The sequence below is a fragment of the Podarcis erhardii genome, assembly GCF_964252035.2.
Source record: "Podarcis erhardii genome assembly, chromosome: 14".
Classification (NCBI taxonomy): domain Eukaryota; kingdom Metazoa; phylum Chordata; class Lepidosauria; order Squamata; family Lacertidae; genus Podarcis; species Podarcis erhardii.
Genome location: NC_138503.1, coordinates 45,500,367 through 45,524,235, shown reverse-complemented (window position 1 = coordinate 45,524,235; position 23,869 = coordinate 45,500,367). Strand labels below are relative to the sequence as shown.

General features: G+C 45.9%; 1 protein-coding gene across 1 annotated transcript; it reads right to left on the bottom strand.

Annotated features, from left to right (window-relative positions):
- Positions 1-300: 300 nt before the first annotated feature.
- On the bottom strand, positions 301-23,855 carry KPNA7 (karyopherin subunit alpha 7). The gene is made up of 11 exons (XM_081839856.1): positions 23,737-23,855; positions 16,950-17,067; positions 16,421-16,546; positions 15,757-15,842; positions 14,063-14,331; positions 12,662-12,744; positions 8,913-9,176; positions 6,643-6,876; positions 3,750-3,932; positions 2,734-2,883; positions 301-536 (listed from the first exon to the last, which is right to left on the bottom strand). Exons 2-11 carry the CDS (start codon positions 17,013-17,015, stop codon positions 450-452), a joined length of 1,548 nt encoding a protein of 515 aa, XP_081695982.1. The 5' UTR covers positions 17,016-17,067; positions 23,737-23,855; the 3' UTR covers positions 301-449.
- Between the last annotated feature and the right edge of the window lie 14 nt (positions 23,856-23,869).

Sequence of the window (23,869 nt, the reverse complement as noted above, 5' to 3'; positions counted from 1 at the left end):
AACAAACAAGCTTTGAGGAAGAGGTTGAGAGATGGGATGTGGAGATCTGTTTTCTGCTTCTTTCACAGGGGAAAGATGTGCAACCTGGAGAATGTCAGTATTTTGCAGGAGAGGTTCAAGCGCAGACCAGAAATTTAGTTTTGCACAATTAAAGTAAATTAGAGTGCTCTGCTAAACTGGTACAACAATTTCGGTTTTTGTTTTGATTTATTATTTTGCAATTAAAAATGGAGCAGGCAATTCTAAGGCTGTTTTCCCTGAAAGAGCTGGCTTGAGATGCAGATTTGTACAAATGCAGGATTTATTTTTACATTATTCATTCATTACAAAAGCAGTGTTTATTCATTACAAAGGAACCCCTTTCCCCTTGGTGGTGCTTTTAAATAGCCGAGTCAAACGTGGTGCCTTTCACCAAGTCAAGAAAGTGTGTTGTGGGCTGGGTCTTCCAGTCAGAATTTAAAGCAGTCTTGCATATCAGTCAAGAAAGGTGAAGGGGCTGTTCCTTCTCCTGTTTCTGAAACAGAGTTTTCCGCTTGCTGATGATGAAGAGGTGGAGGTGGAAAAGAAAGAGAAGAGGGGACAATCATTGAACTGCTTGGCCTCTTCAAACCTGCAATAGATTCTGCAACTGCCAAGTCCCCCATTCCAAAAATCCCAGTTTGTTATGCTACCCAATAACTCTCTAGCAGTCTTCACAGAAATACACTGCCCAGGAATCTGGGAGAAGAGAAAACTATTCTGTAGTTTGCTGGAATGCTGTCTTACGCTGCCTCAGATAGTCAAAACTCTGATCCACCTATCGTATTTTTCGCTCTATAGGACGCACCTGACCATAGGACGCACCTTGTTTTAGAGGGGGAGAAAAAAAGGGGGGAATTCTCCCCCTCTCTGCTCAGCGCCCCTTCAGCAAAGCGGCAGAAGAAACGGAGCCCCTTCCATTTCTCCTCCCACTTGGCTGAAGGGGCGCTGTGCAGCTCTCCCTCTCTGCTGAAGCCAGGAGAGTCTTGCTCTCCCAGCTTCAGCAAAAGGAACACGAAGCCTTCGGAGCACAGCGCGAGTTCCCGCTGCACTCCAAAGGCTTCAGGCAGCTATCCCTGAACCCTGGAGAGTGAGAGGGGTCGGTGCGCACCAACCCCTCTCACTCTCCAGGCTTCAGCGAAAGCAACGTGAAGCCTTTGGAGCGTGAAGGGAGCGCTCCCTTTGCACTTTGGAGGCTTCGTGTTGCTATCACTGAAGCCAAGGAGCCTGCATTCGCTCCATAGGACGCACACACATTTCCCCTTCATTTTTGGAGGGGGAAAAGTGTGTCCTATAGAGCGAAAAATACGGTACTTTAGTTCTGTCAACACTGGCCGGCAGCATTTATCCAAGACTGCAGGCAAGGAATCTTTCCTAGTCCTACCTAGAGATGCCATTTGGAACTGAACCCAGAAAAACCTTCTACAGGCCAAGCAGATGCTCTCCTGTTGCCCTGCGCTCCCTTTCCCTGACGTCACCCAACTGAAGAAATCTTAGCCAATGAATTGTGCCGGTTGTCACTGGCTGGCTGTCTCCAGTGCACACATTTAAACAATTGTTTTGAAGCAAGAGGTAGACTTTGGTTTGCGATATCTGTATTTTGTCAGGGCAGGGCGGTGAGGAGGCCAACGCCTTCTCTTGTGGGAGGGAACCATTCTTCAAACTTAGAAACGTTAGCTTCAAGGGGGATCCTTGAAATCCTGCTGTCCTGTGAACTGGGGGACTTTTTAATAGAACCTATGGGAAAATGTGTGCATGTCTGCGTTTGGAACGAAAAGAAGTTCTGTGACCGAGTTCTGCTGTGGAGCTGCAAGCCCATTTTGTGCTAAGTTCTTGGTGACAGGCTCTAACAAGAGGCGGGAGAGAAAATGTCACTGGTGCATTAGGAAAAGCAAGGCTCACTTTTTTCTCTGCACTGGCAACCTCTTGTAATACCAGATCGGCATGTAAAGACAAGGCTTTATGATGTTAGCCGCCCTGAGCCTGGCTCTGGCCAGGGAGGGCGGGGTACAAATAAAATTTTATTATTGTTGTTGTTGTTGCATTTTATTGGGGGAAAGCAGCATAAAAATGCCCACTGCCCAATTGTTCCCGATTCACTGCATTTTGACATGCCTAGGATGGAAGGGAATACGATTATGGAATTCTGATATCTCTAGGTAAAGGTAAAGGGGCCCCTGACCATTAGGTCCAGTCGTGACCGACTCTGGGGTTGCGACGCTCATCTCACTTTATTGGCCGAGGGAGCCGGAGTACAGCTTCCGGGTCATGTGGCCAGCAGGACTAAGCCGCTTCTGGCGAACCAGAGCAGTGCACGGAAACGCCTTTTACCTACCCGCCGGAGTGGTACCTATTTATCTACTTGCACTTTGACATGCTTTCGAACTGCTAGGTTGGCAGAAGCAGGGACCGAGCAATGGGAGCTCATCCCGTCGCGGGGATTCGAACCGCCGACCTTCTGATCAGCAAGTCCTAGGCTCTGTGGTTTAACCCACAGCGCCACCCGCATCCCTTCTGATATCTCTAGTTTTCACTAATTTCTCCCCTTCCTTTTGTGTAAGGTTATTTTGGGGCTTTGTTATGTTTCCAATAAGTAAATAAAATCTTTAGGGCAGAGGTAGGGAATTACCCACAGTTGCAGTGCCCTTAACTCTCTCTGCTCAGATGCTGGACCTTCCAAAATGTGCAGGGAGACCAATGCCAGCAGCTACTTACGTTGTCGGGAAAATATTTCTCAATGAGGCCCAGGGCAGCTCGGTAGACAAAGGTGTTCTCGTGAGTCTGAAGGGCTTCGATCTTCTCCAGGCCCCCAAGCTCTTCCACCAAAAGGCACAGCTTCTGCGTTGCACCCAGCTTCTCAGCAGCCTAATATTGGGATACAATGCAGGGTCCATCTAGTTCAGTATTGTCTACACTGATTGGCAGCAGACCCCCTCTTTTTCCAGGTGGAAAGCCCTGCCAGGAGATGTGAGGGGAGGAACTTGGATGCAAGGCAGATTCTCTACTACTGAGCTGCGCCAAAGAGGAAAAACTGTATTCTTCCTGCAACAGCATCAATTCCAGGTTAGAATGCTGCTCAGTTGTTCTGGACTGGTCGGATGTGGAGGAACGGTGGGAGGAACCAACTGGTGAACCTTCAAGGGAAGAAGGCTCAGAGCCAGAGGAGAGGTGGTGGGACAATGAGGAGCGGTCAGAGGGAGAAGCCGGGGAAGAGGAGCTGAAGAAGTAACAGGGCTTAGTGAGCAGGGAGACTCTGTGGCAGGGAGCAGTCCAGAATCAGAGGCAGAAGCAGGAGAGGAACGAGGCCGAGAGAAAGAGATGAGTCAGGTTGGGGAAGAGTCATGGGTGACTTTCCCTCCTTCTACAAGAAGCTCCCCTCCCTGCCCCCTGGTCTCCTAGAACCTGAAGAGGTAAGACGACAGCCGAGCAAAGACAGGCAAGATGAAGAAGCAACAGATTGCTTGAGGAAAAACCAGAGAAGTAGATTTAGAGAGGTGTGGGAATGTGGAGACCTTCTGTCCTGCCTCACTGGGGCAAGATGTATTACTGGGAAGAGTTGCTGTGCTCCCTAGGCCTGAGCTGTTTTGTTTCTTTGAATAAAGAGTTAACTGCACGGACACCTGGTGAGTTATTGCTGACCTGCTCCAGACATCCGTCTCTCTCCCCCCCCCCTCATATCAGTTCTCCCAGGAAGCCTACCAGAGAAGCAGTGATAAAACATGCACACTTACCAGGAAGAAACTAGAGATGCTGTCCAAGACGACGAGGATAATTTTGGCATCTTTGATAGCCAGCAAGTTCAGCAGAGGTTTAAGGACCCCTGCCTGGACCATTTCTTCCACTTGCTGCTCCGTCCCTCCAGTGGTGAAGTTGGCAACCGCCCACACAGCCTCCCTTTGGGCCCTGATGTCTCCCTGTTGAAGGTGGGGAAGGATGGGCAGGCAAGTGAATACAAGACGGCTGCAGATCAGCCGGTTCTAGTACAGTGGTACCTCGGGTTACAGACGCTTCAGGTTACAGACTCCGCTAACCCAGAAATAGTACCTCGGGTTAAGAACTTTGCTTCAGGATGAGAACAGAAATCGTGTGGTGGCAGCGGGAGGCCCCATTAGCTAAAGTGGTGCTTCAGGTTAAGAACAGTTTCAGGTTAAGAACGGACCTCCAGAATGAATTAAGTCCTTAACCCGAGGTACCACTGTAATTCAACAGTGAACAGTGCTCAGCATGCAACAGCTGATAGCAGGACTCTCACCTATCCTGCCCCAACGAAAGCAGAAACCACTTACTATAAATAATGCATGGCTCGCTTTATATGAAACTTGCATTTATTTTTGTTTAGCAAGATGTATACTGCCTAATCAGATTTGGAAACCTTTGGCCCTCTAGATCAGTGTTTTCCCAAACTTGGGTCTCCAGCTGTTTTTTGGACTACAATTCCCATCATCCCTGACCACTGGTCCTGTTAGCTAGGGATGATAGGAGTCGTAGTCCAACAAACAGCTGGGGAGACCTAAGTTTGAGAAACGGTGCTATAGATGTTGAACTTTCTGACAGCAAGAGCTGTTCGACAGTGGAACTATCTCCTTCGGGAAGTTGTGGACTCTCCTTCCTTGGAGGTTTTTAAGCGGAGGTTGGATGGCCATCTGTCATGGATGCTTTAGCTGAGACTCCTGCATTGCAGGGGGTTGGACTGGATGACCCTGGGGGTCCCTCCCAACTCTACAGTTCCATGATTCTATGAACTACAACTCCCATCATCCCTGGTCACTAGCCAGGCTTCTTTCGATTTGTAGTTCAGCAACACCTGGAAGGCCCAAAGTTCCCCACATCTGCACTAAGCAGCTTACCTAAAATGTATGATACAGTGGTGCCCCGCAAGACGAACGCCTCGCAAGACGGAAAACCCGCTAGACGAAAGGGTTTTCCGTTTTGGAGGCGCTTCGCAAAACGAATTTCCCTATGGGCTTGCTTCGCAAGACGAAAATGTCTTGCGAGTTCCTGCGGTTGCCCCCCTTTTTCCCCCCTTTTCCTAAGCCGCTAAGCCGCTTATCAGCTGATCGCTAAAAGCCGCTAAACCGCTAATAGCGCTAATCCGCTAAGCTGTCAATGGGCTTGCTTCGCAAGACGAAAAAACCGCTAGACGAAGAGCCTCACGGAACGGATTAATTTCGTCTTGCGAGGCACCACTGTATTCATAAAAAAATCAAATAGAGTCAACATAATTTATTACATTTGCTTGTTAAAGTATCAAAATGCATAGAGTCGACTGTTGTTTTTTAAAAGCAAGATCCGTACATAATTAAACAACGTGCCTGGATAGCCTTGAATAATCAGAAAAGCTTTTAGCAGAGCAGGCATTGAAAACAGTGCAACACATGTCACCTGTCTAATATTTTAAAACTTGCATGGGTTTGGCAGTCATGTCACAGGGCGGGGCCAAGAGTCATGCCGAAGCACCCTCCAGTTCCAGAGATTTTCACATTCCCCTAAGCATGTATGATGCCATAAGGACTAGAAACATTCCTCTTTCAATTAAGGCGGAGGGGAATGCAGATTCTCAGGAACGGCAACCCTTTTCTGTGTGCGCTCGGTGTTACGTATTCAGTGGTCTGTGCTTGCCTGAGTTTGAGTCTGGACTAAGGATTCTGAGCTCCTGTGTTCTGATTCGATACATGATGTCCAATCACAGAACATTTCAAGATTGGGGCCTCTGCCATTGGCCCTTGAACCCTGAGTTGTGATTCGCAGCTTGGAAGTTTAGACAGCCAATCACCTGAGGAATGGGAGTGTCCCAGGCTTTCAGGAATGTATACAGTGGTACCTTGGGTTATGAATTACCGTATTTTTCGCTCCATAAGACACACTTTTTTCCTCCTAAAAAGTAAGGGGAAATGTCTGTGCATCTTATGGAGCGAATGTGTGGTCGATCGCTGGCTCCCTTTCCGGCCCCGGCCCCTTGCCCAGGCCTGCATTGTTGAATGTTCCGCAGACGGAGGCTGTTTGTTTCCCCAGCGACATGTGACTGGCTGATTAGATTATCTGTCTGGAAACTGTAGAAAGGGCTCCCTTTCCTTTCCTAAAGAACCTGAAGAATTGTGAGTTGAACCCCATAAAAACAGGATTTCCCCCCTTTGCAAAGTAAGCTCAACAACTTTGAGCTGATCCTCAAAAAAACGGGGCTTTCCCTCTTTCCTCCTCTAAAAACTCGGTACGTCTTACGGTCAGGTGCATCTTATGGAGTGAAAAATATGGTAATTCATTCCGGAGGTCCGTTCTTAACCTGAAACTGTTCTTAACCTGAGGTGCGCTTTCGCTAACAGGGCCTCTCGCTGCCGTTGTGCCGCTGGCGCACGATTTCCGTTCTCTTCCTGGGGCAAAGTTCACAACCCGAGGTACTACTTCTGGGTTAGCAGAGTTTGTAACCTGAAGTGTTTGTAACCCAAGGTACCACTGTATAAGCAGTTGTTTTGCCCCTCTTTCCCAGTTTTGTAGTTCAATAAAGGTTCTTGGTGTTATCGCTGTGCCTTGCCTCTTGTGTTAACACACCCTTCCACCAGCATTTAGCAATTACCGGCAGCGTTCCCCAGCCTGAGAAAGGAAACCCAGGACGAAGTGAAACGTTACCTTCTCCAGCAGCTCCACCAGGGGAGGCAGGAGGCCGCAAGTGATGAGCTGCTGTATCTGGCTGCTGGGCCCTGCTGCAATGTTGCTCAAAGCCCAGGCTGCCTCCTTCTGTATGGATGACTTAGGGTGGTGAAGGAGGTGTGGCAAGACAGACAGTACACCGGCGTCGATGGCCATCTGTGTCTGCTCGTCTGTGCCAGTGACTATGTTGCCCAGAGTGCGGAGAGCTGGAGTCTGAAACAAAAAACAAAATGCAGAAAAATTACAGGTTAGCCAGGGGTGCTGGAGACGCCACCAGTATTCTGAGCATAACTCGCAAATACAGTGGTGCCTTGCAAGACGAAAAGAATCCGTTTCGCAAGTCTCTTCGTCTAGCGGTTTTTTCGTCTTGCAAAGCAAGCCCATTAGGAGCTTAGCGGATTAGCGCTTTTAGCGGCTTTTAGCGGCTTAGCGGATAAGCAGATAAGCGGCTTAGTGGCTTAGAAAAAGGGGGGGAAAGGGGGGGAAAGTCGAAAAAACTCGCAAGACATTTTTGTCTTGTCAAGCAAGCCCATAGGGAAATTCGTCTTGCGAAGCACCTCCAAAACGGAAAACCCTTTCGTCTAGCGGGTTTTTCGTCTTGCGAGGCGTTCGTCTTGCGGGGCACCACTGTACAGGGATGGGTGGATGGATTTGTGCAAGCAAGTTCCTCTCAGGCTCTCTTTTTTCCAATCTTTTAAGTCCAGTTCTCCACACGCGTTCGTGAATTCTTTTTCAGAGAGCCCTCCTTGAAAAATTCACCCACAAATATGTGAATTATTTGAAAAGCAACTGTGATGAACAGATTACGCTAGTAGGACTGCAAGAAGTTCTGTAAGGAGGACTATTTGAAATATTGCAAGAAAGACTATGTTAATGATAATTAAGAGTAATAGAGAAATTAAGAAATGCAGAATAAGTGATAAAGAACGGAAAATCATCAGAGGTTGTTGATGGAAGTCTAAAATATTGTATAAGATATGAAGTTATTTTAAAGGATTGTTGAAAATGGTATGTTAAAAAACCAATAAAAATGTATATAAAAAAATAAAAATAAAAATCACCCACATCTTAGTGCTAAGTTCTCTCAATTGACTTGCTTTTGCAGGCTATTTCCCCCAATGTAATATATTTTGTGTGTTACGCATACAAAACAATACAGCGCTTCTCAACTTGTGTCACCAGGTGTTGTTGGACTACAACTCCCATCATCCCTGACCACTGGGTCCTGCTAGCTAGGGATGATGGGAGTTGTAGCCCAGCAACAGCTGGCAACCCAAGCTTCAGAAACACTGTGATGCATTATCGTAAGACATATTTGCATCTTAATACCCCAATATTTGCATTATTGTACTCGTTATTTGGCCGGAGACCTGCATTGTAAAATTCAGAGAAGTGCAGGTTTCAAAGCAAGGCTGTGTTTCTGTTCTCGTGTTGTTGGGATGTGAACTGAACTGAATTTCTGGCCCATCCCAACAGATGACCTGTGCTATCGAGGGAAAGGGAGAAATATATTTAGCAGTAGCCGGCAAGACTATGTGGCACGGCTTTTCCTAAGTGCCTCTTACGCGGGTGGCGCTGTGGTCTAAACCACTGAGCATCTTGTGTTTGCTGATTGGAAGGTTGGCGGTTTGAATCCCCGCAATGGGGTGAGCTCCCGTTGCTCGGTCCCAGCTCCTGCCAACCTAGAAGTTCGAAAGCACGCCAGTGCAAGTAGATAAACAGTTACCGCTGTAGCAGGAAGGTAAACAGTGTTTCTGTGCACTCTGGTTTCCATCACGGTGTGCCAGTAGCAGTTTAGTCCTGCTGGTCACATGACTCAGAAAGCTGTCTGTGGACAAAGGCTGGCTCCTTTGGCCTGTAAAGCAAGATGAGCGCCGCAACCCCATCGTTGCCTTTGACTGGACTTAACCGTCCAGGGGTCCTTTAAAAAGGTAAAGGGACGCCTGACCATTAGGTCCAGTCGTGTCCGACTCTGGGGTTGCGGCGCTCATCTCACTTTATTGGCCAAGGGAGCTGGTGTACAGCTTCCGGGTCATATGGCCAGCATGACTAAGCCACTTCTGGCGAACCAGAGCAGCACACGGAAACGCCGTTTACCTTCCCACCGGAGCAGTACCTATTTATCTACTTGCACTTTGACGTGCTTTCAAACTTCTGATCGGCAAGTCCTAGGCTCTGTGGTTTAACCCACAGCGCCACCCGCTTCCCTCCAGGGGTCCTTCACCTTACCTTTTTTTACCTTTACTTACCAGGACTGGCAGATCTGCGTAGGCCAGGAGTTGCACCAGCCGCGGCAGCACCCCGACCTCCACCACCACATGGATGCGGTCATTGGAGCCATCCGTTAGGTAAGAGAAAGCCCAGCTGGCGTCCGCAAGGATGCCCTCGTCGTCGTACTGCAGTAGGTTCATGAGCATGGGGAGCATCTGTTGCACGGCTCCCATGGGAGGATATGGGTTTTTGCCTCTGCAGAGGTTGGACAGCGTCCATGTGATGTTGCGCAGGAACCCAACCTGGAAAACCAGAATCAGGTCCAAGGAAACCATCGGCTGAAACCAGAGTGGGGAAACACAACTTCCAAAGACTCTAGGGCCATGGATAAGCTCATAGCTGTCAACTTTTCCCTTTTCTTGCGAGGAATCCTATTCAGAATAAGGGAATTTCCCTTAAAAAAAAGGAAACATTGACAGCTATGGATAAGCTATGCTTGCTGAGAGGATCCATCACTTCCAGAGAACAGCCAGCCCCTGAATTTTGGAGTAGGGGTGGGGAAATTATTACATTCACAGATTGCCTTCCACATGTATACCCCAAGGCCATTTACAGACATACCGTACTTTTCTGTGTATAAGACAAGGTTTTTTTAAAAAATAAAATAATTATGATAAAAATTGGGAGTCGTCTTATACAGTGGTACCTCGGGTTAAGTACTTAATTCGTTCTGGAGGTCCGTTCTTAACCTGAAACTGTTCTTAACCTGAAGCACCACTTTAGCTAATGGGGCCTCCTGCTGCTGCCGCGCTGCCGGAGCACAGTTTCTGTTCTCATCTTGAAGCAAAGTTCTTAACCTGAAGCAATATTTCTGGGTTAGTGGAGTCTGTAACCTGAAGTGTATGTAACCCGAGGTACCACTGCACATGGATAGTGCATAGTGGGGACATGCTATTGGTTTCTGCCATGAGCCAGAGATTGTCAGCAGCTATTGGGCATGTTTTGGGTAGCTGCGGCCAAAGCTGGTGTTGATTTGCAATTAGGCGGGTGATTGGCATCTTCTGCCGGTGAGGGGGCAGACAATCGGTTGCTTTTGCGACGTGTGTGGTCGTCAGTGTAGGCCAGGTGAGTGGGTGACTTTCTGCAACCCCCCCCCAAAAAGCTCAACTCTGGGCCACCACCCCGAAAAAAGCTCAACAACTTTTCTTAATTTTGAGTCCCCCAAAATAAGGGGCATCTTATACATGAAAAAATATGGTACGCTTCAAAAGGCTAAATTTTTAAAACAAGAACTACAGTGTTAGTGTTACCTCAGGTTAAGAACTTAATTTGTTCTGGAGGTCCGTTCTTAACCTGAAACTGTTCTTAACCTGAGGTACCACTTTAGCTAGTGGGGCCTCCCACTGCTGCCATGCAATTTCTGTTCTCATCCTGAAGCAAAGTTCTTAACCAGAGGTACTATTTCTGGGTTAGCGGAGTCTGTAACCTGAAGCGTCGGTAACCCGAAGTACCACTGCACTAAATAGCCATTTAAACACACAAGTAATAATGCAGTCATACCTTGGAAGTTGAATGGAATCTGTTCCGAAAGTCAGTTCGACTTCCGAAACGTTCGGAAACCAAGGCACGGCTTCCAATTGGTTTCTGATTTCGCAGACGCACCAGAAACAATAGCGGAAGCTGCGCCAGACTTTCAGCTTCCAAAAAAAGTTTGGAAACTGAAACACTTCCAGTTTTCGATCGTTTGGGAACTGGAACATTCGACTCCCAAGGTGTTCAGGAGCCGAGGTACGACTGTAATAATAATGAATTTATATGCCGTCCACCTGACTGGGTTCCCCCAGCCACTCTGGGCAGCTCCCAACAAGACAATACAACCTCAAATACTAAAATCTGGAATAATTAGAATTATACTCTAGAATTGTAGAGTAAGAAGGGACCCCAATGGTCATCTAGCCCAACCCCCTGCAATCTAGCACTCTCAATGAAAACATCCATGACAGATGGAGAACCTTCTAATCACTCTGGCAAAGAGGTTGTCAAACAATGTCCTCATTTGTTTTTTCAAGAAGTATAGGCAGCGAGTGCCTGTTGGATCTCAAGGAATAGAACAAGCCTTAGAACAAGAATTAGTTCAACTCTGGTCTTCCAGAGGTTGTTGGACTACAGATTACATCATCCCTGACTGCTGGTCAAGCTAGCTGGGGATGTTGGGAGTGGGAATCCAGCAGGATCTGGAGGGTTACAGGCCTCCCATCCCTAGCCTACTGAGCAATACAGTGGTGCCCCGCAAGACGAACGCCTCGCAAGACGGAAAACCCGCTAGACGAAAGGGTTTTCCGTTTTGGAGGCGCTTCGCAAAATGAATTTCCCTATGGGCTTGCTTCGCAAGACGAAAATGTCTTGCGAGTTCCTGTGGGTTTTTTTCCCTTTCCCCCCTTCCCCCCCCTTTTCCTAAGCCCTAAGCTGCTTATCAGCTGATCCACTAAAAGCCGCTAAACCGCTAATAGCGCTAATCCGCTAAAAGCCGCTAAACCGCTAATAGCGCTAATCCGCTAAGCTGTCAATGGGCTTGCTTCGCAAGACGAAAAAACCGCTATACGAAGAGCCTCACGGAACGGATTAATTTCGTCTTGCGAGGCACCACTGTAGTTCTAGAAATTGCAATGTCTTACACCCAGCTGTTGAACTCTTGTACAGTGGTACCTCGGGTTACATATGCTTCAGGTTACAGACTCCGCTAACCCAGAAATATTACCTTGGGTTAAGAACTTTGCTTTAGGATAAGAACAGAAATCGTGCGGCGGCGGCGCAGCAGCAGCAGGAGACCCCATTAGCTAAAGTGGTGCTTCAGGTTAAGAACAGTTTCAGGTTAAGAACGGACCTCCGGAACAAATTAAGTATTTAACCTGAGGTACCACTGTATTCCACTGTATTTTGTTTTTAACTCATTTTTATAATGTTTTATAATGTTGTATTGTTTTAGTGTTGTTAGCCGCCCTGAGCCCGGCTTCGGCTGGGGAGGGCGGGATATAAATAAAATTTATTATTATTATTATTATTATTATTCCCATTAGCTACCAAGGACTGTATCCAGCCAGTTCTTGAATGACAGACTTAGCGGACAAGCCTCCTTTCTTCTGCATTTCCCCCCCTCCGTTCCAGAGGGAGAGCATGATTTGCCAAGTCAAGGGTGCAGTGGGTTGATTTCAATCAGGTCTCTCCCACTAATTCAAGCCTATCCTTTTCTATTCATCAGCTGCATAGGTCAAGGGATTAACTGGTTATCTCAAGGGATTAACCCAGGGGTCAGCAAACTTTTTCAGCAGGGGGCCGGTCCACTGTCCCTCAGACCTTGTGGGGGGCTGGACTATATTTTTTTGGTGGGAAAGAACAAATTCCTATGCCCCACAAATAACCCAGAGATGCATTTTAAATAAAAGCACACATTCTACTCATGTCAAAACATGCTGATTCCCGGACCGTCCGTGGGCTGGATTTAGAAGGTGATTGGGCTGGATCCGGATCTAACCATGGATTAACCGGTCTTCTCAGCTCCAGAGAGCCATATCTATCTATCTATCTGTCTGTCTGTCTGTCTGTCTGTCTGTCTATCTATCTATCTATCTATCTATCTATCTATCTATCTATCTGTCTGTCTATCTATCTGTCTGTCTATCTGTCTGTCTATCTGTCTGTCTATCTGTCTGTCTATCATCTGTCTGTCTGTCTGTCTGTCTGTCTGTCTGTCTATCTATCTTCTAACCAGGTGGAAGCAGAAACATACCGGAGTACAAGGTGTCACCAAGGACAGGAGGGGAGGGATTACATTGAAGCTGATCAGCACATCTCTATACTGTGGGCCATCACCTACATAGGATAAAGCATTGGAAATGGTAGTTACTCTCCGGGTGGGTGAAAATAGTCAAACACGGTCATCTCTCCCTGAACCATCCGTGGCGGCTGGTTTCCTTTGGCACTGATGAGACAGAGAGGAGGAAGACCAACAGCAGGTGGCGCCAGAGTCAATGCACCTTTTCCGTGGTGGCTCCCAGCTTGTCGAATGTTCTCCCCAGGGAGGCTTGCTGGGCACCTTCACTACATACCTTTAGGGTGAAAATGTTTCTCTATAACCAGGCCTTTGGTGGATATATATATACATACATATATATACATATACATATACATATACATATACATATACATATACATATACATATACATATACATATACATACATGTATATATATATATATATACACACACACACACACACACACACACATTTCAAAATATTCATTTAAATAACTTTAAACCAATGACTTACCTTCTTCTCTTTCGGTGGTTCATTTTGCAAATCATACATCCCTGCACATTTTACATGAACTATACCATTCAACAGTCCACCACTGAGCCTCCTGGGCTTGCCGATCGGAAGGTCGGCGTTCAAATCCCCATGACGGAGTGAGCTCCCGTTGCTCAGTCTCTGTGGACAAACACCAGCTCTCTTGGCCTGAAACCGAGATGAGCGCCGCAATCCCATAGTCGCCTTTGACTGGGCTTAACCATCCGGGGGTCCTTTACCTTTACCATTTTCACCTTATTACATCCATCAAAACTTATTTACACTGTTGAATTTATCATAATGCTACCAGTGTTTTTAAATGAACACAATTCTCTCCCCCCCCCCAATATGGGATGTTCTATGGCCTTTTAACTGGGTTTGTGGAAGGGGCATTCTTGGTTTGTTTTTACTGTGTTATCTATTGTGTGTTCTCATTTTGTATTTTTATCTTGTGAACCACCATCCTGCAACCTGTGGTATACAAATCGAATAAATAGCAATAATTGCAACCCTCCCCTAGTTCACTTCATTGTGCACCTGGGGAAGCCGTAAGGTTTTCTGCTGACCAGGGAGGATGGACCCTTGAAGTCCCCACGTGAAGTTAAATGTTGACCCTAGAATGTTCTGGGCACCCTGTGTTGGGAACCAGTCACAAGAGAACTGGGTTCCAGCATGGGCAAGCACCCCTTGAACTGGGATTGCCTGCCTTTATGACTGAACTAGCCTGGCATGTTGATGGTCTACTTGTTGGCTCCCCCAAATGTTGATGGTTTGGCTCTCACTGACCAAGACCCAGCAGTTTGTTGGCTTCCATCTTGGAAATCCAAAAGCACCGCCACTTACCTGCTATGTTCCCCAAGGCCCACACAGCCTGCTCACAGATATGCATCTTTGGAGAAGACAAGATAACTATCAAGCCTTGCACGGCATTGGCTTCCACTACTGCTCTGGTTTGCTCAGGTGTCCCAGAAGCAATGTTAGTGAGCGCCCAAGCAGCCTCTAGCTGCAAGCTTGGAGCGTCGTGATGATACAAAAAGTCCACGAGTTTAGGAATGACTCCAGCTTCAACGACTTGGTCAATGGGAGGGTTCTTATGTTGAGAGAGTAGTTTCCTGTGGACGGGGAGATGGATGAGAGCCTTAATCAACTATTGAGCACAGGTCGGCTGAATTCAGGCTTGCAGGACACACTTTTTTTAAAAACAAACAAACCTTAAGTCCAAATATCCGGCAACCAGAACCATGAGCAAAATAGTAGCTGGCTGAACAGAGTGCCTCCGTAAGGCCAACACAAGCTCAGCCCAGTAATTTGTAATCAGCACCAAAAAGAAGTCCATCAATCCTTCCACACTAAATTCCACTTCTGGTTTTCCCTTTCATTGTTTTTGCAGAAATTTAATTTGGGGAGGGGGAGACAGGAAAGCTTTTCAGTTGTAGCTATTGGTAAACAACTCAGGGTCAGAAACCTTTGTTGCTCACCCAGAGAGCTACCAGGGAACTCCCAGCTAACTTCTACTGCAATGCCAGTAGAACCACAACAGATTCAAAGGTCAGTGAATACAAAGTCTACATATACAGGATTTCAAGCTGAGGCCGCACGCTTTTGCAGAAAAAAATATACATTGGCGGCTTCAAATGCAGTGAGGCAATTTCCCTTGATTCTGTTGGTCCAGGCCCTACCCGCCAGAACAGGATAAAACAAGCTTGCTCCATCTTCCATGTGACAACCCTTTAAATATAGTCTCCTCCTATCCAAGCTAAACATGCCCAACCATCTCAACTGCTCCTCCTAAGGCTTGGTTTCCAGACCCTTGATCATTTGATCACCCTTCTCTGCAGCTTGTCAACATCCTTCCCAAATTTTGGATCCCAAAACTGGACACAGAACTCCACGTGTGGTTTGAGCAATACTACGACTTATTTCGATTTGGACTCTATACTTCTGGTGATGCAGCCTAGAATAATATTAACTTTTTTTTGCTGCTGCATCACACTGTTGACTCATGTTAAGCTTGGTGTCTACTAAGACCCCCTAGACCCCTTTCACATGTACTACTGGCAAGTCAGGTGTCCCCCATCTTACGTTTGTGCATTCCTACCTAAGTGCAGAACCTGACATTTGTCTCTATCAAAATTCATTTTGTTAGTTGGGGCTCAGTTCTCCAATCTTCTAAGATAATCTCGAAGCCTTCCTTTGCGATTTCTCCTTCCTTCCATCTCTCCCTTATTACTTCTCAGCTCATCTGTAAGCTTCATTCGGTTCTGCTGGGTAGCAGAACAAACTGGGGCTCTGCAGCTGTGGCAAGGAAACTTTTGCCCTGCCTTGCCATCCAAGATATTTCAGAAGGCTCAGCAATCCCAGCAGAGGCACTAGGGAAGAGCTTAAAACAGTGGCAGCTCACCTGCGGTCCTCCAGATGTTGCTGGACCACAACTCCCATCATACCTTGCTGGCTGGGAGATGTAGTCCCAACAATATTCCAAAGGGCACTGGAATTGGGAAAGCGGTATTAGAAGAATCAGCTTTGCCTTCACATACCTGATGGACATGGTTGCCTTGAGAATAAGATGTTGATCGTCTGATTTCAGTGCCTCAACTATTTCCTCCAAAGGAATTTGAGCAACCTGGGTTAGGGAAGAAGGGAATTATGAATCAGGCATGACAGCGACCACAAGACCAGCCTACTGAATCAGGCCAATGGCCCATCTGGTCCAGAATCTTGTTCTCAAAGCAGCCAACCAGATGCCTCGACAGAAAGCCAGCAAGCAAGACATGGTCACTTGGGGCATAGAAGAAGAAGTTTGGATTTGATATCCCGCTTTATTGCTACCCGAAGGAGTCTCAAAGCGGCTAACATTCTCCTTCCCCTTCCTCCCCCACAACAAACACTCTGTGAGGTGAGTGGGGCTGAGAGACTTCAGAGAAGTGTGACTAGCCCAGGGTCACCCAGCAGCTTCAAGTGACAAGAAACAAGATTCCAACGAAACATACAGAAAAACTTTCCGACAGTAAGAGCTATTTGACAGTGGAATGGACTCCCTTTGGAGGTTGTGAACTCTCCTTCCTTGGAAGTTTTTAAGCAGAGGTTGAAAGGCCATCTGTCATGGATGCTTTAGCTGAGATTTCTGCATTTCAGGGGGTTGTTCTAGATGACCCTCGAGGTCCCTTCCAACTCTACAATTCCATGATTCTATGTACATACCAGATTCTTCTCTGGTGTGAGGTCATCTTCTGTGCTGACACTGATGTTCCTCCGCTTCAAGATCTGCAGGTCCTTCCTCGCCTTGCGAAGTTCAACTTCCGTTTCCACTCTTTGCCTTCGCATTTCCTAGAAAGGGAGACAGTCAAGTATTGCTAAAAAAACAAAAGTAAGTGTTACAGTCTTGGGGTGGCCGTGATGACAGGGCCAAGTCTCAGGTGTACGCATTGTAGGGCCTTCATCTCAGCAGTCTAATCTAGGGAGGGGCCTCCAACTGTTTTGAAGAGGGGGGTGGATTGAAGCCCCTACCAGTAATTCTGGCACCAACTTGAGCACTGTGCTGCAACATTCTGTTGCAGTTCCTACTGTCTCAATTATATGGAGATTCCCGGTATGCAAATTCCATGTGCAAAGCACAAGTTTGCATTTCTGCTCTGCTCCCCTTACTGCACATGCCCTGCTGCTTCTTAATCCATCAGCCGGCCTAGCTAGAGACTCGTTTCTCAGTCCTGGTAAGATTCCCCATACTTACTAGAAGGTTTTTGCCTCTGTTTTTGAATTTCTGCATCCGCTTCTGTTGCTCACTGGTGACTGGCATCTTCACAGCTGTCTTCAGGAGACACAAAATGGCCGACGGGGCTGCCTTGCACCTAAGGGACCAGAGTCAGATTTCGTTCTGGGTATTCCAGACCGTTGCTGGCAGAATTAAATCTGATTTTGTGCTAGCATCACACAGGAAGGTGGTGGATGTTTGGTGGAAGGCAGGGCGAGAGGCGGGGAAGGGACGACCTACTGCAATGCGCTCTATGTGGGGTTACCTTTCAAGGTGACCCGGAAACTACAACTTATCCAGAATGTAGCAGCTAGACTGGGAGTGGCCACCAAGACCATATAACACCGGTCCTGAAAGACCTACATTGGCTCCCAGTATGTTTCCGAGCACAATTCAAAGTGTTGGCGCTGATCTTGAAAGCCCTAAACGGCCTTGGCCCAGTATACCTGAAGGAGCATCTCCACCCCCATCATTCAGCCCAGACACTGAGATCCAGCGCCGAGGGCCTTCTGGCGGTTCCCTCCCTGTGAGAAGTGAGGTTACAGAGAACCAGGCAGAGGACCTTCTTGGTGGTGGCACCCTCCTATCAGATGTCAAGGAAATAAACAACTATCTGACTTTTAGAAGACGTTTGAAAGCAGCTCTGTTTAGGGAAGTTTTTAATGTTTGATGTTTTATTGTGCTTTTAATATTTTGTTGGGATCTGCCCGAAGTGGCTGGGGAAACTTAGCCAGATGGACAGGGTATAAATATCACCATCATCACCCCAGGGGGAGAGACTGGGAGAAGAAAGGGAGGTTCTCAGGTGAGAGCTGGGAAGGTCCACCACTTTCTGTGCATGACAAGGGAATTTCCCTTGAGAGAGGACTATGTATTTTCTTTCTTTTTTTCAGGCTGTCATACATCTGGATTTTCCCGGACATCACCGGGATTTCAAAGGCGGAATTCGCGTCCGGGAAGAATTTCCAGAAGGCACTTTGTCTTGGATCTTAGGCAAGTCAATCAAACAATTGCGGGTTTGGGGTTGCATTTTTGTAAGGCTTGACAAAACAACAACTTTCAGGGTTTTCATTTTTTAAAATATTGCAAACCTACTTTCTCTCCCTTTTTTTGCTTTTAATTTAGATTAGTTTCTTTTATCTTACTGTGTTATGAAAAAAGCTTTCATAAAATCTTACGAAAAGGATTTTGTGCTGTTATTATTACCAACCGTTATATTCCTTACCTACCCTCCACGCCTTACAACAACTGGAAAAATATAATATTAGATTTCTCTGGAAATGCTTGCCAAAAAAAAAAAAAAGTATTTTGTTTTCAAACAGCCTTAGTGGCTCAACTCAGGTACTGCAAAAGTTGCTGGAGGGCAGATCCCTCCATCTCTGACCTCTGGCCATTGCATTAATAATAATAATAAATTTTATTTATACCCCGCCCTCCCTGGCCAGAGCCAGGCTCAGGGCAGCTAACACCAATAAAATCACAGTAAAAACATAATAGGGGGAAAAGAGACGGGGGGGGGGGGGAGAATTGCATGCAAAAGTGTGTACGCTGGGAGAAAATAGCACTAAAATTGTCAGACTGGGCACTACTACAGGTACTACATAATACCCATTCATCATCTGTAAGAACCTGATAATTTAGTGTAGCGGCACCTAACCTTTGGAACTCCCTGCCTCTTGAAATCAAGCAAGCGCCTTCACTATACCCTTTTTGGTGCCTGCTAAAACACCGTATTTTTCCATCTTTAAGATGCCCCCATGTATAAGACGCCCCCTATTTTTGGGGACTCCGATTTAAGAAAATGGGGGGAGATGTATCCGTGTATAAGATGCCTCCAAATTGTTGACATTATTTTTTAGGGAAAAAACCTAGTCTTATACATAGAAAAATATGGTAATTCCTGTTTAGACAAATCTACCCATATGCTTAGAATGTCAAGGTAATTTTAATATGTTTTAGCATTTTATCTTTCCTATGTTTTAAAGTAGTTTTGTAAGTTTTGTAAGCTTTTCTTGAATTTACTGTTTTAGATTTTGTAAACCGCTTTGTTTTTGTTTTTCCAATCAAGCAGTGAATACATTTTATGAAATAAATAAAAAATAAAACACTGGTGAATTTTCAGGACTCTTTTTAAAAAATAGAACTCAAGATTGGAAAAAAGGAACCTTATAACCAAACAAAAAAATGACAGGAAGAGAGAAGAATACAAAAATCCAGAAAATTAAATGCCAGATATGAAGTCTCTGCAATGCAACAACTGAAATAGTTAAATCCAGAAACTCGTCATCACCTATCCTGACAATGTCTCCACAACACACAATGATCTGAATAAAAGAAAACTTCTGTTCAACATGCAAAATGTCCCTATAGTTCTTCAGTCATATGTTTTAGATGCCAAAATGTCAGCATAAGATGTTCAAAACATTATTTGGATAATTGAAATTCCAAATGCATTTTGGCTTAGGAGTCTTCTCTGGTGGCTTGTTTGATTACGCAACATCCTTTCTGCATGAGTTCAGCCTAAAACTACATATAATTTTGCTTTCAAAGTGCAATAAAAAAGCCAAGTCACCCAATTTTCTCCAGTTGCATAAACTAAAAACAGTCTTCTGCCCCTCAGATCATATGCAACTATCACACTTGCCTGTGCCAATGTCAAAAGCCTTTATCTCCACTTGGCTCAAGCTTACAAAAATTGGCTACCATCTGTTAAAAACAATATATAATCATATAACAGAAAACCATCTCTCTGTACACATACAGAAAAACTTACTAATGTAAACTTCTGAGGCCTACTAGTCAGGAATTCGTCCAATGAAGTCCTGCAAAAGGACCTCCTATATATTACCAAACCTTATTCATTGCACACCTGACCTTACCATGTTAATCAGGTTCCTACTCCCATTTCTTAGACATTTCCATTCATCCTGAGAAGACTTACAGTGACAGCAATCTCCAATCTCTCCCCCTAGGGCTTTTGTCCCTTTAATAAAGCTGTGTAGCAGAGGGAAGGTCAGGGAAGCTGGTTTGGCAAGATGTAGCATGTCTTCTGTATAGTTAAAGCTATGGTTTTCCCAGTACTAATGTATGGAAGTGAGAGCTGGACCATAAAGAAGGCTGATCGCCGAAGAATGGATGCTTTTGAATTATGGTGCTGGAGGAGACTCTTGAGAGTCCCATGGACTGCAAGAAGATCAAACCTCTCCATTCTGAAGGAAATCAGCCCTGAATGCTCACTGGAAGGACAGATCCTGAAGCTGAGGCTCCAATACTTTGGCCACCTCATGAGGGGAGAAGACTCCCTGGAAAAGACCCTGATGTTGGGAAAGATGGAGGGCACCAGGAGAAGGAGACGACAGAGGATGAGATGGCTGGACAGTGTTCTTGAAGCTAGCAGCATGAGTTTGACCAAACTGCGGGAGGCAGTGGAAGACAGGAGTGCCTGGCCTGCTCTGGTCCATGGGGTCACGAAGAGTCGGACATGACTAAATGACTAAACAACAACAAGCATGTCTTCTGCAACTGCAGTTCAGTGGGCTGGCTATACCAGCTGAGATCCCCTCTTCTGCCCTACTATTAAAGGTGCAGCGGCCCTCTTCTTTTTTGCTAGACCTCCTGAGATCCCCATTTCAACCCAGCTATTAAAGGTGCAGAAGCCCTTTGAAGGAGCCTCTGGCAACCGTAGATTTATTTATTTTTCATGGAGTCAGGGGTTGGGTCAGGAGCTGGATTTGAGGAGAACGGGAGACTACAGGCAGTGAAAAAAAAAGGGAAAGGAATGGGCAAATCGGATAATTTCAGTTTCTGAGTTTTCCAGCCTTCAGTTTTGTTTTCCATATTTCCACATCAGCTCGCATTAAAAGAAAAAAATACCCTAGTGAAAATTCATTCGCATTGTAGTGTGTCCTGTGGCGCAATGGGTCAGTGTGTCTGGCTGTCAACCAGAAGGTTGGTGGTTCGAGCCCACCCAAGGATGACTGTGGGCAGAATTTCTGCATTGCAGGGGGTCCACCAACTCTCTAGGATTCTTTGAAGAGGGAGGGAGGGTTGCAGCCTTTTCCCTGATGGAGAAACCCCGGGCTGCTTCTGTAAATAGAAGCCCAAGAGAAAGTTCTGCCCTTGTTTGGACCAATATCCAGCCTCTGCCACAGTGAGGGTACCAAAGGGAGTATTCCAGTTCCATGCAACAGCTGGGGATTAAGATGCCCGGCCAAAGGGGTGAGTCAGCACTCCTGCATTTTGTGTTGTGACTAATAAAATCTCAGAGCCTAAACAGGCACACGCACTCCTCTCTTAAAACAACTGCATGAGACCCGCTTCCAGACTTCCCCTCCTGGTCTTTTGGTAAAGGGAGAAGCACCTTCTCTTGTCAATTTGGACTACTAATTACAGTGGTACCCCGGGTTAAGAACTTAATACGTTCTGGAGGTCCGTTCTTAACCTGAAACTGTTCTTAACCTGAAGCACCACTTAAGCTAATGGGGCCTCCCGTTGCCGCCACACCACCAGAGCAAGATTCTGTTCTTATCCTGAAGCAAAGTTCTTAACCCGAGGTACTATTTCTGGGTTAGCGGAGTCTGTAACCTGAAGCATCTGTAACCCGAGGTACCACTGTAGTTGCTGCCCAACCCAAGCAGTTTTCTGTTTGCCCCATGCTTTCTAGGCATGGATCTAAGTCTGGGGTCAGCAAACTTTGTCAGCAGGGGGCCGGTCCACTGTCCCTCAGACCTTGTGGGGGGCTAGACTATATATTTTGGGGGGGGAATGAACAAATTCCTATGCCCCACAAATAACCCAGAGATGCATTTTAAATAAAAGGACACATTCTACTCATGTAAAAACACCCTGATTCCTGGACCATCCGTGGGCCAGATTTAGAAAATGATTGGGCCGGATCTAGCCCCCCGGGCCTTAGTTTGCCTCCCCATGATCTAAGTGTTCTGCCTTTGCCTTGAAAAACCCACTCTTAAGTGCTCAATCGGAACAAACGACAATCCATGGAAAACTCAAGTGCCATTTGTTCTGTTTCAGTGCTGAACTTCAGCTTTTCCTGGGGGAAATATAGCTGTAGATAAGCCCAGAAGGGAGGCTTTTTTCCTCCTCCTGGTCACAGTCCATTGCTTTGTGGATGTGCAGAATAATTGTTTTTGTTCATTTGCACATTTATGCACATGTAACTAACACTCACACAATTGACTGAAGACGATGCTTTCAGCCTGTCGACAGCCTTAATGATTATTTATATAGCAGCAACAAGGTGCAGGGCACTTGGCAGAGTAACATCAGGGAAGCGAGGGCAAGGAGCCAGGTACAACAGCACCATTGTAGCTTCTCAATGACCCTGCGCCTGCAGCCTAACACAGTGGAGCGCATTTAGCCGTTCAAAAAACAGCTGGAGGAGTAAAGCTTACCCAGTGTTTTCTGAGTGTTTTCTGGACGCAAAGACAGTGGATAACTGACAAGCTCTCCAGGCCAACGATGGGGAATTTGTGCTCCTTCAGATGTTCTTGGACTCCAGCTCTCATCAGCCCCAGCTCACTTAGCCAATGATGAGACCAATGACGAGACTTTGGTAGTCTTTTGTAATTTGGCGCCTTTGGCGAGGCCAAAATTTGGTGCCCCCAAATGCATCTTCTCAATTATGGAGCTGTTCAGTTTTGTGGCCCCCTCAGCTTGGCGCCCTCTTCAGTAGAACTGCCTGCAGCACCCTAAATCTGGTGCTGATGAGATGCTGGGAGTTGTAGTTCAACAACGTCCAGAGGGCCACAGGTTCTCCACCTCCCCCCTGGGCTTCAACTTTTAAATGTTTAATATTAAATATTGCTGTATGAATCTTTTCATGCAAGTGGAATAACTTTAAACATAGCAGGCAATATCTGAGCTACTAAAATCATCCCCTTTTGGCACCTGCTAAAATGATTCCTGTTTAGACTAGCCTTTCCAGATGCTTAGAAAGTTGATGTGAATCTTAATCTATTCTAGTGTTTCAGCTTTTTGTATGTTTTAAATTATTGTTTACATTTTTCTTGATTTTATCATTTTATCTTTTTGTAAACCGCTTTGAGGGTGTTGGTTTTTTTTTTACAATCAAGAGAAGTAATATATTATTATCTCAACACACATACACATATATTTATTTAACCTACTATATTTTGTATAAATGGGCTCCAAATTTATTTATGCAAAATATATTAGGTTACAAATAAATATATATGTATATATAATTCTTATAACAATATACTACACCTTTCTATCTTTTTTTACATTTTCAATTTTTTATCTTTATTCCGTGTTGTTTATTTTAACTGTTGTTTTGAAAATAATTATAAGAAAACCAATCAAGCGTTGTATAAATTTTAGGAAATAAAAGGATAAACCAAATGATTTCAATCCAAGCACTGGACTATATACAGTGGTACCTCAGGTTAAGTAATTAATTCATTCCGGAGGTCCTTTCTTAACCTGAAACTGTTCTTAACCTGAAGCACCACCTTAGTTAATGGGGCCTCCTGCTGCTGCCACACCACAGGAGCACGATTTCTGTTCTCATCCTGAAGCAAAGTTCTTAACCTGAGATACTATTTCTGGGTTAGCGGAGTCTGTAACCTGAAGCGTATGTAACATGAGGTACCACTGTATGCATATTATGCATTGATCTCTCTTTTCGGTCTCTCCTTGCTGCACTTGACATGAGCCACCCATTGTCTGAATCTGCTTTCACTCTGGCTTCTTCTCACCGCTAGCTGACCCAAGTCTCTCCCTTCACCTGGCGCAACGGAGCCTCGGCTCAGACGGTGCCTTTAATGAGAGAAATCTGCAAGGCACCGCTTCTATTTTGGCCTCTCCTCCGGTCCCTCGAGCCACAAGGCCGTGTTTATAAGACACCCTATAAGGAAGAA

Bases quoted from the DNA above. Each gene is read 5' to 3' on its own strand.
- KPNA7 (XM_081839856.1), bottom strand. From the start codon at position 17,015: ATGCCAGTCACCAGTGAGCAACAGAAGCGGATGCAGAAATTCAAAAAC. The intron at 16,547-16,949 runs GTAAGTATGGGG...CTCCCTTTCTAG, and splicing joins ACAGAGGCAAAAACCTTCTA to GAAATGCGAAGGCAAAGAGT. The intron at 537-2,733 runs GTAAGTAGCTGC...CTTCATCATCAG, and splicing joins AGAAATATTTTCCCGACAAC to CAAGCGGAAAACTCTGTTTC.